The 12142-nt window shown below is 40.5% G+C and overlaps 1 protein-coding gene across 8 annotated transcripts in view; it reads left to right on the top strand.

Annotated features, from left to right (window-relative positions):
• TBC1D1 (TBC1 domain family member 1) overlaps positions 1 to 12142 on the top strand; it is a 103609-nt gene that overhangs the window by 27997 nt on the left and 63470 nt on the right. The window contains exon 1 of one of the 8 annotated variants that reach the window (XM_064653057.1): positions 3043 to 3361. The exons of the other annotated variants lie outside the window; for them this stretch is intronic. Within the exon in view, the coding sequence (XP_064509127.1) occupies positions 3332 to 3361 (30 nt within the window). The 5' untranslated portion in view covers positions 3043 to 3331. Of the gene's footprint in view, positions 1 to 3042; positions 3362 to 12142 lie in introns of those variants that run through there. 8 annotated transcript variants of the gene reach the window in all.

The raw sequence follows: 12142 nt of genomic DNA, 5'->3' as shown, positions 1-12142 counted from the left end.
TATCTGGAGACCACTGAGAAACTCATCCTATTTGCTTTGTTGAAAGCTGGATTTCATCTCTAGCATGGGCAGTGGGCTCCAATTAAGGATTAAGGGGACTTCGCATTAAGGGGACAGCCACTGCCAGTCTGTGGTATTAAGTCTTGCTGTTGTCTTTCATGAAGGGGCTGGGCAGGTCTGGTTTGGTGTAGTAGTTCAGTTTTGCGATTAATATTTTATTTTGTATTGAGAAAAAGGTTTGCTTACAATTTAGCCAAAAGAAGTAACAAAGCTCACTCCTTTCTTCACCACATTGTCTTTTCAGAAGCCATCTAGTCAGGCTTGATTGAGTCTTTAGATAGGATGAAATCAAGAGGATTCATTAGTCTTTTCCTTTGGTGGATCCAGATGAATCATTTATTGCATCTTGCATCAACAACAGTCAACGAAATCTGAAGGGTGACAACTGAGTAATTAAGGTTAAAAACTGTGTGTGTTTTTAAACAAAGGCCAAAAAATGGAAAGTGATAATTACTGTCAGGTATATTTTTTCTTGTACTTTTTCTACTTGAATTTGTGAAGATCTTGTTGGGTACAGGGAGGAAAGAGATAAATGAAACTTGTAACTGTGAACATGGACAGAGGGTTCATGAGAAGAGTAATTGCCAAAACATGTTTAAATACAATTCAGAGGAAAAAGCTTTAAATGGGAACGGGATCTACTTTAAAACCATCACCAGAGTCAACACAGAAGCAACAGGAGAGGCCAGTTCTCAGGTAATACAGTTGTGGCTATACCCTTAATGCAAATTCTTGTGAGACACCATTTAGTGGTGACATACTATAAAAACTCACAAAGATACAGCCATTAAGCATAAAGCTGAAATCAGAGGAGAGTTAGTCAGAAATATTCCTCTTTTGAGTTAAAACTACACCCTCCTTTCTTCTTAATATTTCCTTATGTCTCTCATATCTTTTCTTATCTCCAGATGGCTTCTTTTAATGGAGAGCGTCTTGTTGGAGGAAAAATAATTGGGGTATTTGTGTATGTATAAATTTATGTAGGACATCTCTAAAATGGAAAGGTCAACTTTCTGATGATGTAAGCTTTAAGTTGTGGCTTTGAAGTATTTTACTTGCTACTATTTAAAAACAGCCACAAATATCTTGCTAATACTTTCCATGATAACATGGAACAGTTCATAGGAATGAGGGTTTTGTTTTGATTTTTAAAAGATTAGATAAGATGGTGTCAAGCGCTACTTACTCTTTATGCAGTACAGATGTTATTCCCTGTCCTTGAATTTTTCCATTTACCTAAAATGGATATATAGTATTTTTGGAGAGATAGTTATCCACACAAGCCAAACTTAAAATACTTCCCCTCAGAGAAAGGGGAAGAAATAATTATTGAGAAATAACATTGTTCACACTCAGTGTTAGAAAAATGCAACACTAATGCTGCCACTAATTGGTGGATATACTCTATAACAATGAGCAGCACATAATGACGAGCATTCTGTCTTGCTCTTGCCCTCAGTTGCTTTATGAAATAAAAGCAGACCCAGTTCTGTACTTCAGATTGTAATAATTCCAGTGTTCTTGTAAGGTTCCGAGTTTAAAGCCCTGAGAACGGATGTAATTTATTCATGTATGTACTCTATACATCATGAACAGTAGCAGCAGTGATAATTTCTCCCTCTATCATGCCAATAAGCCTTTAGAGAACACTACCAGGATGGGTGTTGGTCATATTTATTGGGCTTATGGCTAAGAACATCTGTGCAATCAAAATGTCCATGGCCACTATCATAGTGACAGAGAAAGCCATTGGCCATCCTTGTGAATTATCTCTACTTTAATCTGTAGAACAATAAGAAAATGAAACTCTACTCTCCTTTTATGAAAATCTGAAATGTATTTGTTACAGTTTTAATTTCAGAAACTGTTGCTTAGGTACAACCTGAGAAGAACTGCTTTTGTCTTGCCCCCTCAGCTCTCTGCAGCCCTTTACAGACACAGAGCCAGCACTAGGACACTCACAGTGCAGCATTAGGAGGTGATAGAGCCCTCTGACAGCTCACTGTCTTACTTGCTTTGTATAAACTAAACCCGAGATCATGCAGTCTGTGGCAGGGGCCAAAACTGCCCCTTTTCTGCCTCAGTGAGCTGTAAGATTGGTTCTCCTTCTCCCCAGCCCATATGTGTGGAGTTGCTCTTTTCCTCCTGTTTTCATTTAATAACACAGACTAGTGGAGCAGTGTCAGCTTTAAACCCAGAGATGATTCCACTGGCTGTAAGTGTGCAAGTATATGCAAGGCACTCTCCCAACAGAGTAGCTGTCTTGATGACTGTCTTTGGGCAAAGAAAAGAGCTGAATTTGGCACTTAAACATCTAACTTTGAGCAGTTGAATTTTATTGCGAAGAAGTGCAGAACAGACTCTATGCTCTTCTGTTACGATTTTGCAAATCTAGTTCTTCATGTTGTTTCTATGAGGGGGTGGAAAATAAAGGGCTTTTTGTTTTGGGCCCAGTGGATTATTTCCTGTGAAATCCAAGCCTTTTTTTCTTTCCTAGTTCTGTGCCCTTCCTCCAAACTGAGGAAAATTAGTTGTTTTCAGGCAGCCCCACACCCACTGAGTAGGGGCGTGTGTTCACAGGCAGCTCAGCCGGAGCAACAACGGGAATGAGTACCTTTCCTGGCTAGGTGGCAAGGAACATCCCCTGACCTGCCGGAAACATGCGTCTACCATATAGGTGTTTTAATTCTCTTCTATGGCAGTCTGATTTCTGGAAGTAGAGCTGCTAGTGTGTGATGTCAAATACCACTAGCTAACACGAATGGCGAGCCTGACTGGAAGAGTAACATTTCACAGAGGTTTCAGATGATTTTTTTTGCACGATCCTCTAATGTTAGGCATGACTTCGATGCCAGGATGTTCCCAGAAAGTTTTAGTTACGAATCCTGTCGTCAGCGCCGAATTACGTGGACGGGCAGAGCGGCGCGGCCGCGGGCGGGTGTCTGCGTTCCCGGGCGCGCTGCCGGAGGGTGAGCCCGCTCCTTTCCCCAGCCCTCTCCCTTCCCGCCCGGCGGGAACGGGCGTCCGGGCAGGGGCGGAGCGCGGCGGGGGCGGGACGCGGCCGCGGCCCCGGCCCTTCCTTTCCCTTCCCTTCCCACCCCGCGGCTCAGTCGGCGCCGCCACGGGCATCGTCCCCGGCGCGGCGAGCTCGCAGTCCCGCCGGCTGGGGCTCGGCCGTGGCCGTGGGGGAAACTCTGGGAGGCCGGGCGGGCTGGCTCCTCTCCCGGCGCATGAGGAGCGGCCGGAGCCGGGGATCGCCGGAGGCCGTAGGATGTCACCATTGTTCAGCTGGGTGGCCAAGGTAGGCGGCGCGGCGCCCGCAGCCCTCCGCGCTCGGGAAGTAAAGTCCAGCCTCAGAGTTTGCAGATGTTCACGTCTGATTTCGAGGCAAGTCAGTCATCTCTGGGAAGGGAGCAGAGCCCTGCTGTATTGCTCAGGCAGGGAAAAGGAGGAGCACTCAAAGTGAGCAGTAAGTCAGACTGCTTGCTATCAGACGTGGCTTGGGTCGAGGGTTAAAAGCGAAGCTGCGGGTCTGACCGACTTGTTCTACCATGCTGCGGATCTGCAAAAGGGGAGAGCTGTAATTAAAACTTCACAGAAGTACTCTGGAGAATGTGCAACAGCACTCCCACTGTTTGTTTTGGACTTTTTTCCTGGTTTTTGTCATACTCTGAATTTATGAAGAAGAGTAAGCTAGCTTTTATTGGGAGACTTACTTCTGTGACAATGCACGTGTTTTTTGTGTGCCTAGGGCTTCAGTAATATTTTCCACTGTAACTGTGAAACTAAGTATCGATGCAGAGCAGTAGAGATGGTTGAAGAAATATAGAATATAGTTTTGGCTGATGCTTAAAAAAAAATTCCGAAGTAACAGTCATTCTAAATTTTAAATGAGCTGTAAATGATATTTTGTCTTGAGGCACAATGGAAAGCATAGAAGAGGACCAGTGTGTGAAACAGCTTGCTGACAGGCAAGAATTGGGGAAAAAATACTTTATTATAATACCGCTAGACAGACCACATAAATCCTGGTTCTCCCTTCTGTTTTGCCAGGTGTAAATGGTCCATTGCTTAGTTATTTCTACATCCCTGTTCCTGACTATTTAACAGGTGAAATACCTACCCTGGGAAGATAGTAAGAGGGGGTGCTTGATATGTGACTGTGTTGCCTTTCTTCAGATTCTCAAATAGAAAGACTTGCTTTATTCTGTCTTGAAAGGAGTCTGCTTAATTTTAGACATACCCTGAAAAATTGAAATGTATCCTTTCCTCTTTCCACTTGTCTTTTTTTCTCTGTAGAGCTGTCAGGTGGAATGCTTGTTAAAGTAGTTGCTTCTCCCGTGTCGCTGTGTCTTGTGCATGACCTAAGGCCTGATTTGACACGTTATCTGAGGGAATTATACCAACTGATTTCCATGCTGACTCTTATAAATGTGTCAGTCTCCTATACAGGTGGCTGCTGTCAAAAGATTAGTGATGCAGTTGAGTACATACTTCAAGGATGCCACCAAGGGATGGGCCATTTCCCCCCCTCATTGTTCTCTTGTCAAGTGGGCAAGAGAGGAGTTGGTCAGAGAGGAGTTAGTCTTGGAGGAGGTCAGAACTTGTAGCACATGGAGTTGGCTGCATTTTTAGGGAAAAAGAAGCTGTTGCAGAAACACACTTCTAACTGCTTTCAGGAGTGCTTTCTGGGCTTTCAGAACTAATTATTTCAATGCTGATTCCTCACAAGTGTTTAGTTTTATTCTTTTAATGGCCATTAGTTGTCAGCACTAATTTAGGAGGGAAAGCAAAAGCAGTGTACTTAGAAATATAAAATGAAGCTTGTTAACAAAGAAAGCTTTCCTGCCTGCCAAAATCTGATCAGTAAAAATGTAGGAACTACTGCTGTGGGCTTTCAACACAAATGTAAGCCTTTCCAGTTTTTATAAGATGGTGGCCTATTCCAAAATGGGGAATGACTGTGGGTTGTGGAGGGGGAAGGAATCTGGCCCCCTACAAACAAAGCTGCCCCCTTGCGTCTATCACTTAAAAATGAGTAACCGCTTAAGTAACATGGGCGTTTAGTCTCACCATGCAAGTCCCCAGGCCTGCAGATAGTTACATGTGAAGTAATTGACTCCCATGTGCTATAAAATTGGTCCCTAGTGTTTGTATAAACATTACTTTTAAATATGTCTTCATTACAGGTTTTTACATGCAGTTTTCCCCAACTTGTCTCCTGCCTACACAGAGGCTCCTTGGGGATGAATTTTGCAGGGTCATGGGGCCTGTTCTGGGCTGGAGGATAAAGCCCTGCTTGAGTATTACATGGGTTGGTGTTGCCCCCATTGGCCATATGGATGCTGACTAAACCACTGAATGATGACTCTGTGGATAATGAATTCTAAAGTACTAACTTGTTTTAGTCTCCTAAAATTATTTAAATAAAAAAGAATAGTTGTACCTGTTTTTCCTGCACAGTTTGATACAAAGTCAGACAACTGACTTAAGGGAGCCTTTGATTAAGCACCTAAAAACATAGTTTCTTGAAAGTGTAAACTAAGTTTACACTGTTGTGAGTAGAAAATACAGTCACACTTGTAGATACACGAAGACTATCTATATTCCGTTTAGATCACTGAAGGAACTGTTACTAAAAGTAAAGTAATCATTGTGGAATTGAAATATACCAAAGCCTTCAGTCTCAAAAAAAAAAAAAAAAGACATGTAGATTTTTAGATTTGTGGTGAACTTGCACATCGTTAATTCACTAGTGGGAGATAATAATACAGTGATAAGTGTTAAGAGTGATTTTATTTCTGTTTCCCTCATATTTAATACAGCTTTAGTTAAAAAAAATCAGTATTAGTTGTTTACAAATTATTTAATTTTATAATGCAAGTTACTATTCAGTAGCAACTTGACAGAAACCACAATTAAAGAATTGATTGCTAAAGAAATAGAAACAGTTCTTAGTGTAATAAATTGTATAAATAGAGATTTTCAGCTAGTTCTGTGGCTTATACACAGCGTGTCTTTCTATTTACAGAAAAAGAGTACAATATATAATTTAATAGCTGTGTTTAGCTTCAGCTTTTTTGTGTAAAGGATTATAAGCTAACAAGGAACCAGTAAAGAAAATAACTAAGGTAAAATGCAAAGCAAGGTTGCATTATTTAAATCAATAAATAAATCAATAATCAATAATTAAATCTTCTATAATGATTTTGCTGGTAGGGATCAGTCCACCCTGGTCAGCTGCCTCCAGTCTTCAGGACAGCTTGTGGGTAGGGTATGCTCCCAGTTCCCTCTTGAGGGGAACTGAGAGCAACAGAGTTTGTCACTACAGCCTGAGGAACCTTCGAGAATGTGCCACCAGCACTGGCAGAAAAGGGTGGGTTTGCAGTGTAGCTGTGCCCAGCTGGCTTGGCTAATCTTGGACCTTGGGTTGAGAAGCTGATCGTTTGGATTTCTGCTATGAAAATCAGGTTTTAGGGTATATTCACAATAGTTGCTCTAAAATTCCCAATAGCAAAACAAGAAGTAAGTTTTTGGTTTTGTTTGGTTTGTTTTTTTTCCAAGGATGGCTGAGTCAAAATGGCCTGTGAGCTTTCCTCAGTTTGGGAAGCTCTCAGGCCATCAGCAAAGGAAGTTTCTATGCTATTCAGTGCAGCAAGGCCTGATTACTTGGTTTGTGCCTTGAAACATCATTGAAGAAGCAATTATGATAACATCAGAGATATCACTTATGTTTCTTTTAATCCAAATTTAGCTTTACATGCTGTATTATAATTGATCTTGCTGATGTTTTGCCATTATTCCTACTATTTTCTATATAATACAGTGCCTAGTAGACCTCTGCAGGAGCATGAATGAGAGTAACTATATACTTCTTAGTTTAGGTCAGAAGCTACAAATGAAATTAATTTGCCTTCTGCAAAAGAATGAAAAGGAACAAGAGACTGAAAATTGAGAAGGTCAAGAAATCGCCTCCTGCTTTCCTTTTTAAGAATGTTCTGAATGGATGATCTTGGCTTTTTTGCTGGTCAGTTTTAGGGTATATCACACTCATTTATGAGACTGTTTTGCTCCAGCTAAACTGATGTCCCACTTTGTTCTGCAGAGCTTCCAGCAAAGACCTTTGAACATATTTAGTCTCTCAGTGAATGACTTACATTTTAGCCAAACAAATCAAGGTTTGGTCTCTTAAGGAGCCCTCATAACCAGGTATTTTAACACTGTCTAAAGCCAAAAAACTTAGATGTTTGTTAAACCTCTCTTAAGCCCATCTTACTTACAGGATGATTAATTATTTGGGTAGGTGAATAAATGATGGTGGTATCCTATGGGGTACGACCATAGTTTGTCAGTACATTTACCCCAATAACCCTTTTTGTAAAGAAATTTGAATACTTGGATACTGTATCAAGAATCAAAGAGTTAATAGAGAACTAATGCTGGGCAAGAATTGGGGATCATTGGGGAGTGAAGGCTCAAATGCTGCAGTTTCATTTGCAGAAGAATCTCCTTGAAGCCATTGGCACTGTGGGTAGGGCTAGAGGGACAGACCCTCGCTTGTCTCCCAGGCTGGATGCCAGCAGAGCAGCCAAGACAAAGTGCAGATTTCTGCCAGAGCTGGGTTTTGGTGCCCAAGATTCCACAATGCCCCTGTCAGAACACACTGCATTGCTGCTCAGTGTGATTCTCCGGATCAGTTTATGTTGGGGTAAAATGTTGTTACCAATTGACAGCTTTCAGATAAATGCAGATTATCACAAAATGCTGAGCATTTTAAATGCACTGTTTTCTGTATGCCAGTCACTCACCACCTTCCCCTGCAGGGGCCTGGCGATGACTGAGGAATATGCGCTCAGCATCTGAAATGAAGTCAGTCCTGTGGTGAAACCCCTCTGTTACTCAGCAGTTAAGTTCCCCTTGGAGCTGTTTGCTTTTATTCTTCATCCTTCCATTTCTTTTTCTGTGTGCCAGGTCTGAAATGCACCTGCTCTGCTTACATGTTCCCAATTTGGTGGGAGAGGGCCAGAATACAGAGCTCACACAGCTTCTTTGTGGCTGGGCAGGTGTAGTAGGGCAGTGTCCTCAGCATTTGTAAGGTGGATGAGGGGTGCTTTAAAGCTCTGCTCTAAGGAGTAGAGCTTTCTTTCCACAGTGAAATTCTGGGCCATGTAGATTGCAATTTACCAAGGTTGTTCTCTTGAATCATTTATGCCTTTCCGAATTAATTTCTCATGAGTATCTTCTTTCAGGTTCATGTCGACCTTTAGATTTAACAAGCCAAGCCCGATAAGGTAGCTGAGCTTGCTCTTTTGTACAGGTTCTGCCCTCTGCAATTCAAAACAGAACTTTTAGCCTCTAGTCAAAAACTGTTTGCTTTCCTTTGATGAAAAGTTTTCTGGAAATTGGTGCTAGCTGTCTTCATGTAGTTAACATGTTTTGGGCCAACCAGTAGGAAAAATAATAGTGAATTCTGCAGGTTCAGGGAAAACTCCAGGTCCTGTCAGAGACAGATGGTACAACTAAGGGTTTGTTTGGATTTTTTGCTGTTATATACATATGTCTGCAGCACCAGAGTTTGAACTTTGTTTGTTTTACATTTGATGATCTAAAATACTGTTTCACATCATAGCCTGCTTTTTTGTAAGGCTACTGTAATGAAACAGTCTTTTATGTGCACTAGAGGTGTTTCTGAGTACACAAAGGCAGCAGTTTGGCTCTGGTTCCCTAAGTAGAAGTATCTTTAGGGAAAAGTCAAGCAAAGCACCTCTTTCTTCAGAGATCAGCTTACAGAAATGCAAGAAAATGTGTAATTTCCATTGTCCTGAATATAGAAGCTGCAGCATTTCTGAGAAACTTCTGCTTTAAGGGGGTGTTGAAACTTTTTTACTGTGCAAACTAAGAAATGCTTTAAATGCTTTAAAATAAAATGGTTCAAAAGACTTCTCAAAGTTGAAGGAACTCAGGTTATGTATGGTGTACAAAGGTTGACTAATGATTTAACAAGTAAATCCTCAAGAGAAACACTGTTAATTGAATTATAGCTTGGCTATATTTATATTTTTTTTTGCTTTAGAAGCCTTTACAGCTCAGCTGTTCAAGCTGAAATACTTATGGATGGCAATGATTGAGGTTAAAAAAATCTCAGCCTCCATTTTGTTAGTATTTTACTTATCAGTAAAGATATACAAACTATGTCAAGCGATACTTACTAATTTGTGTGGGGAGGTAAGGCAGTACAGCTGGGAAGAGCAGCTGGAACTCAAAGAGCAGAAGCTGAGGCAGGGAGTGACATTAGTTACTGTGAATTGTTTTATTACTGTGTTAACTGTACTGAGTTGTATCTGAATTGTCAGTTATTCCTTTTTAACCAAGTTACAATAATAAATGCTGATGTGAATTAATGTATAAATATTAAATTTTGGTGGAAGGGTTTTAATGTAAAACCTTTCTCAAAAGCACTGTTTGCTTACTGAGAAGCAGAAGTGAGGTTTTGAGCATCTTCACCCTGTTTCGGTGGACTAGAGCATAACAACAGGGTATAACACCTCTTTTCTCCTGTGCCTCCAAGGTCTCAAAAGACCAGGCCAGTATTCCCAGATCAGCTGGCCAGGTGTCTGAAAGCTGCAGTTATTAGCCTAGATGAAATCCCCTGTAGAAATCCACATTACTAAGTGGCAAACAGCAACAGGTTGTTCGAGGGAGACTGCTGGTTCTGAGAACAGGTTATGTTCTTCACTCAAGGAAGTAATTTTTACTTTGAACTGGCTTTTTTTTTACAATTTTTACTTTGAACTGCTGAAATTAGGATTTGCTGCTACGAACCAAATGCCTGTTTGCAGTGAAATGCATCACAAATTAAGGTTTAGTTCTATTTAAATGGATGATGGTTCTGGTGCTTTGAGACAGCTCCACAATGCAGTCTGTTGCACCTGAAGTGGATTGGGAGAATCCACTCTCAAACACATTTCTGGTCCAAAATAAAATAATGAAGTAGTCACACCTATATTGTACTTGAGAATCCAGTTAGAGAAGCTGGACAAACAGCATATACACAATTTTAGAGTGGATGGCCGTGATGCAAGGAATGATGGCTGATAAGAGAATTATTTTTTTTTATTGGGATGTTAGCCTTTTGGCTACTGCTTAGTGAGAATTTCAGGACTGAGGAGGTTATCTGGAAGTTCTGTGACCTAGACTTCTGTCTGTCACTAACTGAAGCACTGTGAAGAGAGAGTAAAAACGTTTAGCAGTGTGCATGTAAGCATGTGTTGATGGTCACATTTTAAAAACAAAAAAATTATTCATGGCCGAAGTATTCTTCCCAATTCGAAAGTTACTGGCTTTGGACTTGTGAATGTTTATACCTTTACATCACCACTATAATCAAAAACATAAATTTTGTTTTTCAAGGAGGAACCTTGAATATGCAGCAACCAAACAGGATTTTCAGGTACAGATATTCTGTGACATTGCAGGTTTGAGGAGAAGAGACTCTTTGTGCATAGTTTACACAGGCACACTCCCAGCTACTGAAAATGGCAAAGCTGAGCTAAACTAAACAGCTCCTTTTTTTTTCAGTCAAACATTTTGGGGGGTTGTGTGTTTATTTCAAGGAGCACTGTAGCCCAATATCTTACTTAACAGTTGCCTCTCTACATTTACTGGACCATTGGTCTGCTGCTATTGTACCAATGAGGTGAGCCCACTGAAGCCATTGTCATGGAAATTTCGATGGTTATCACTAAATGTTTCATGCTGGTTTTGTGTCTTTGGAACTTTTTACAGCTTCCGGTCTCCTCTAATGCAAGTGTTGGAAAAGGAAATTTGTGGAAGTGCTTTGGAATTTTAGACCATTATGTACAAGCAGCCTGTGTTTAAAACTCTGGTGCTAGTTATGCAGAATCTGAACCGAAAATATGTACTGGAATTTCAAATTTTGGCTAAGTCCCACTGGTATATAACCTGTAGAATTTATCATTCTGTGGAAACAACATTTCTGCTTGACATACAGTCATCAAAGGCGAACTTCTGTAGACTTGAGAAGTGTGGGTTTTTATATGTGAACACAGTTCATGCAGCTGATGCTATTTTGTTTGTGAAGTGTGGAATCATATGAAAAAATATTTATTGTAGGTTGTTATAATTCAGTCAGCATTTTTTTCTCTCTAGGGATTCAGCAATGTTTCCACGAATGTTTATAAAAACAACCAAAAAGGCCCAGTCCCCTTGTGTATTAGGTGTGGCTGGAATAATAGCAGTCCATAGTGCTGTCATAACTTGGGGGGAAGAAGTTGACATTAAAAGGAGTCTTTCCTAGAAGTATTTTTTCTTCCCTTCTTACTGGTTTCCTTCAGCTACTCTGTTAGTGTTCCACATAGAGCATCATTCTGGTATGCCCCTCCAGCTTCTCATGGAGATCCTGTAGGCCTATTCATCTGTGTTTTAGAAATGTTAAATAATCACCACTCCCATTTGGGTTTCATCAGTGAGTAAGTGTTTAAATATAGAATATTTCAGAAATATTCTGAAGGTCAGAATTCAGTCACTCTGAAAGTGGTGTGACAATGTGAACTGTCCAGCTTGGCTGCAATTCAGCCTTTGGTAGCTATCAGACTGATTTATCCTTTTCAAAGAAACACAACCTTAATTTATGGAGAAGAGTGGAAAAACAAAAACTAATAATTAAAAATTTACTCTTAGAAGAGACTGGGTAGGCTTAAAATAGCAATTTCATAACCCAGAAAAGAGAACAGATTCAGAATTTGTGTGTTTGTATTGTTATAAATAGCAGCAGAATAAAGTATGGTGTGGATCAAATTTTGTATTTATTAAGTGGTAATACAAATAAATGGTGGGAGCTCCAGCAATGCTCATGATCATGGGACAACATGTATTATCGGAAGTCTTTGTATACACTCTGATTGGTTTGTTTTGGTTTTTTTTAATTGATTACAGTTCTCCACATAGTGCACTATCACACAGACACTGTGTTTAGGAAGACTCTGAGGCTGGGTCTGTTTGGAGATTTGAAAGTTTTTGTTTCCCATCAGTACAGCTACCTTGCTCTGACTGTGGTGATAGA

The sequence above is a fragment of the Pseudopipra pipra genome, chromosome 4 (genome assembly GCF_036250125.1).
Source record: "Pseudopipra pipra isolate bDixPip1 chromosome 4, bDixPip1.hap1, whole genome shotgun sequence".
NCBI lineage: Eukaryota > Metazoa > Chordata > Aves > Passeriformes > Pipridae > Pseudopipra > Pseudopipra pipra.
This window is presented reverse-complemented; position numbering and strand designations above follow the sequence as displayed.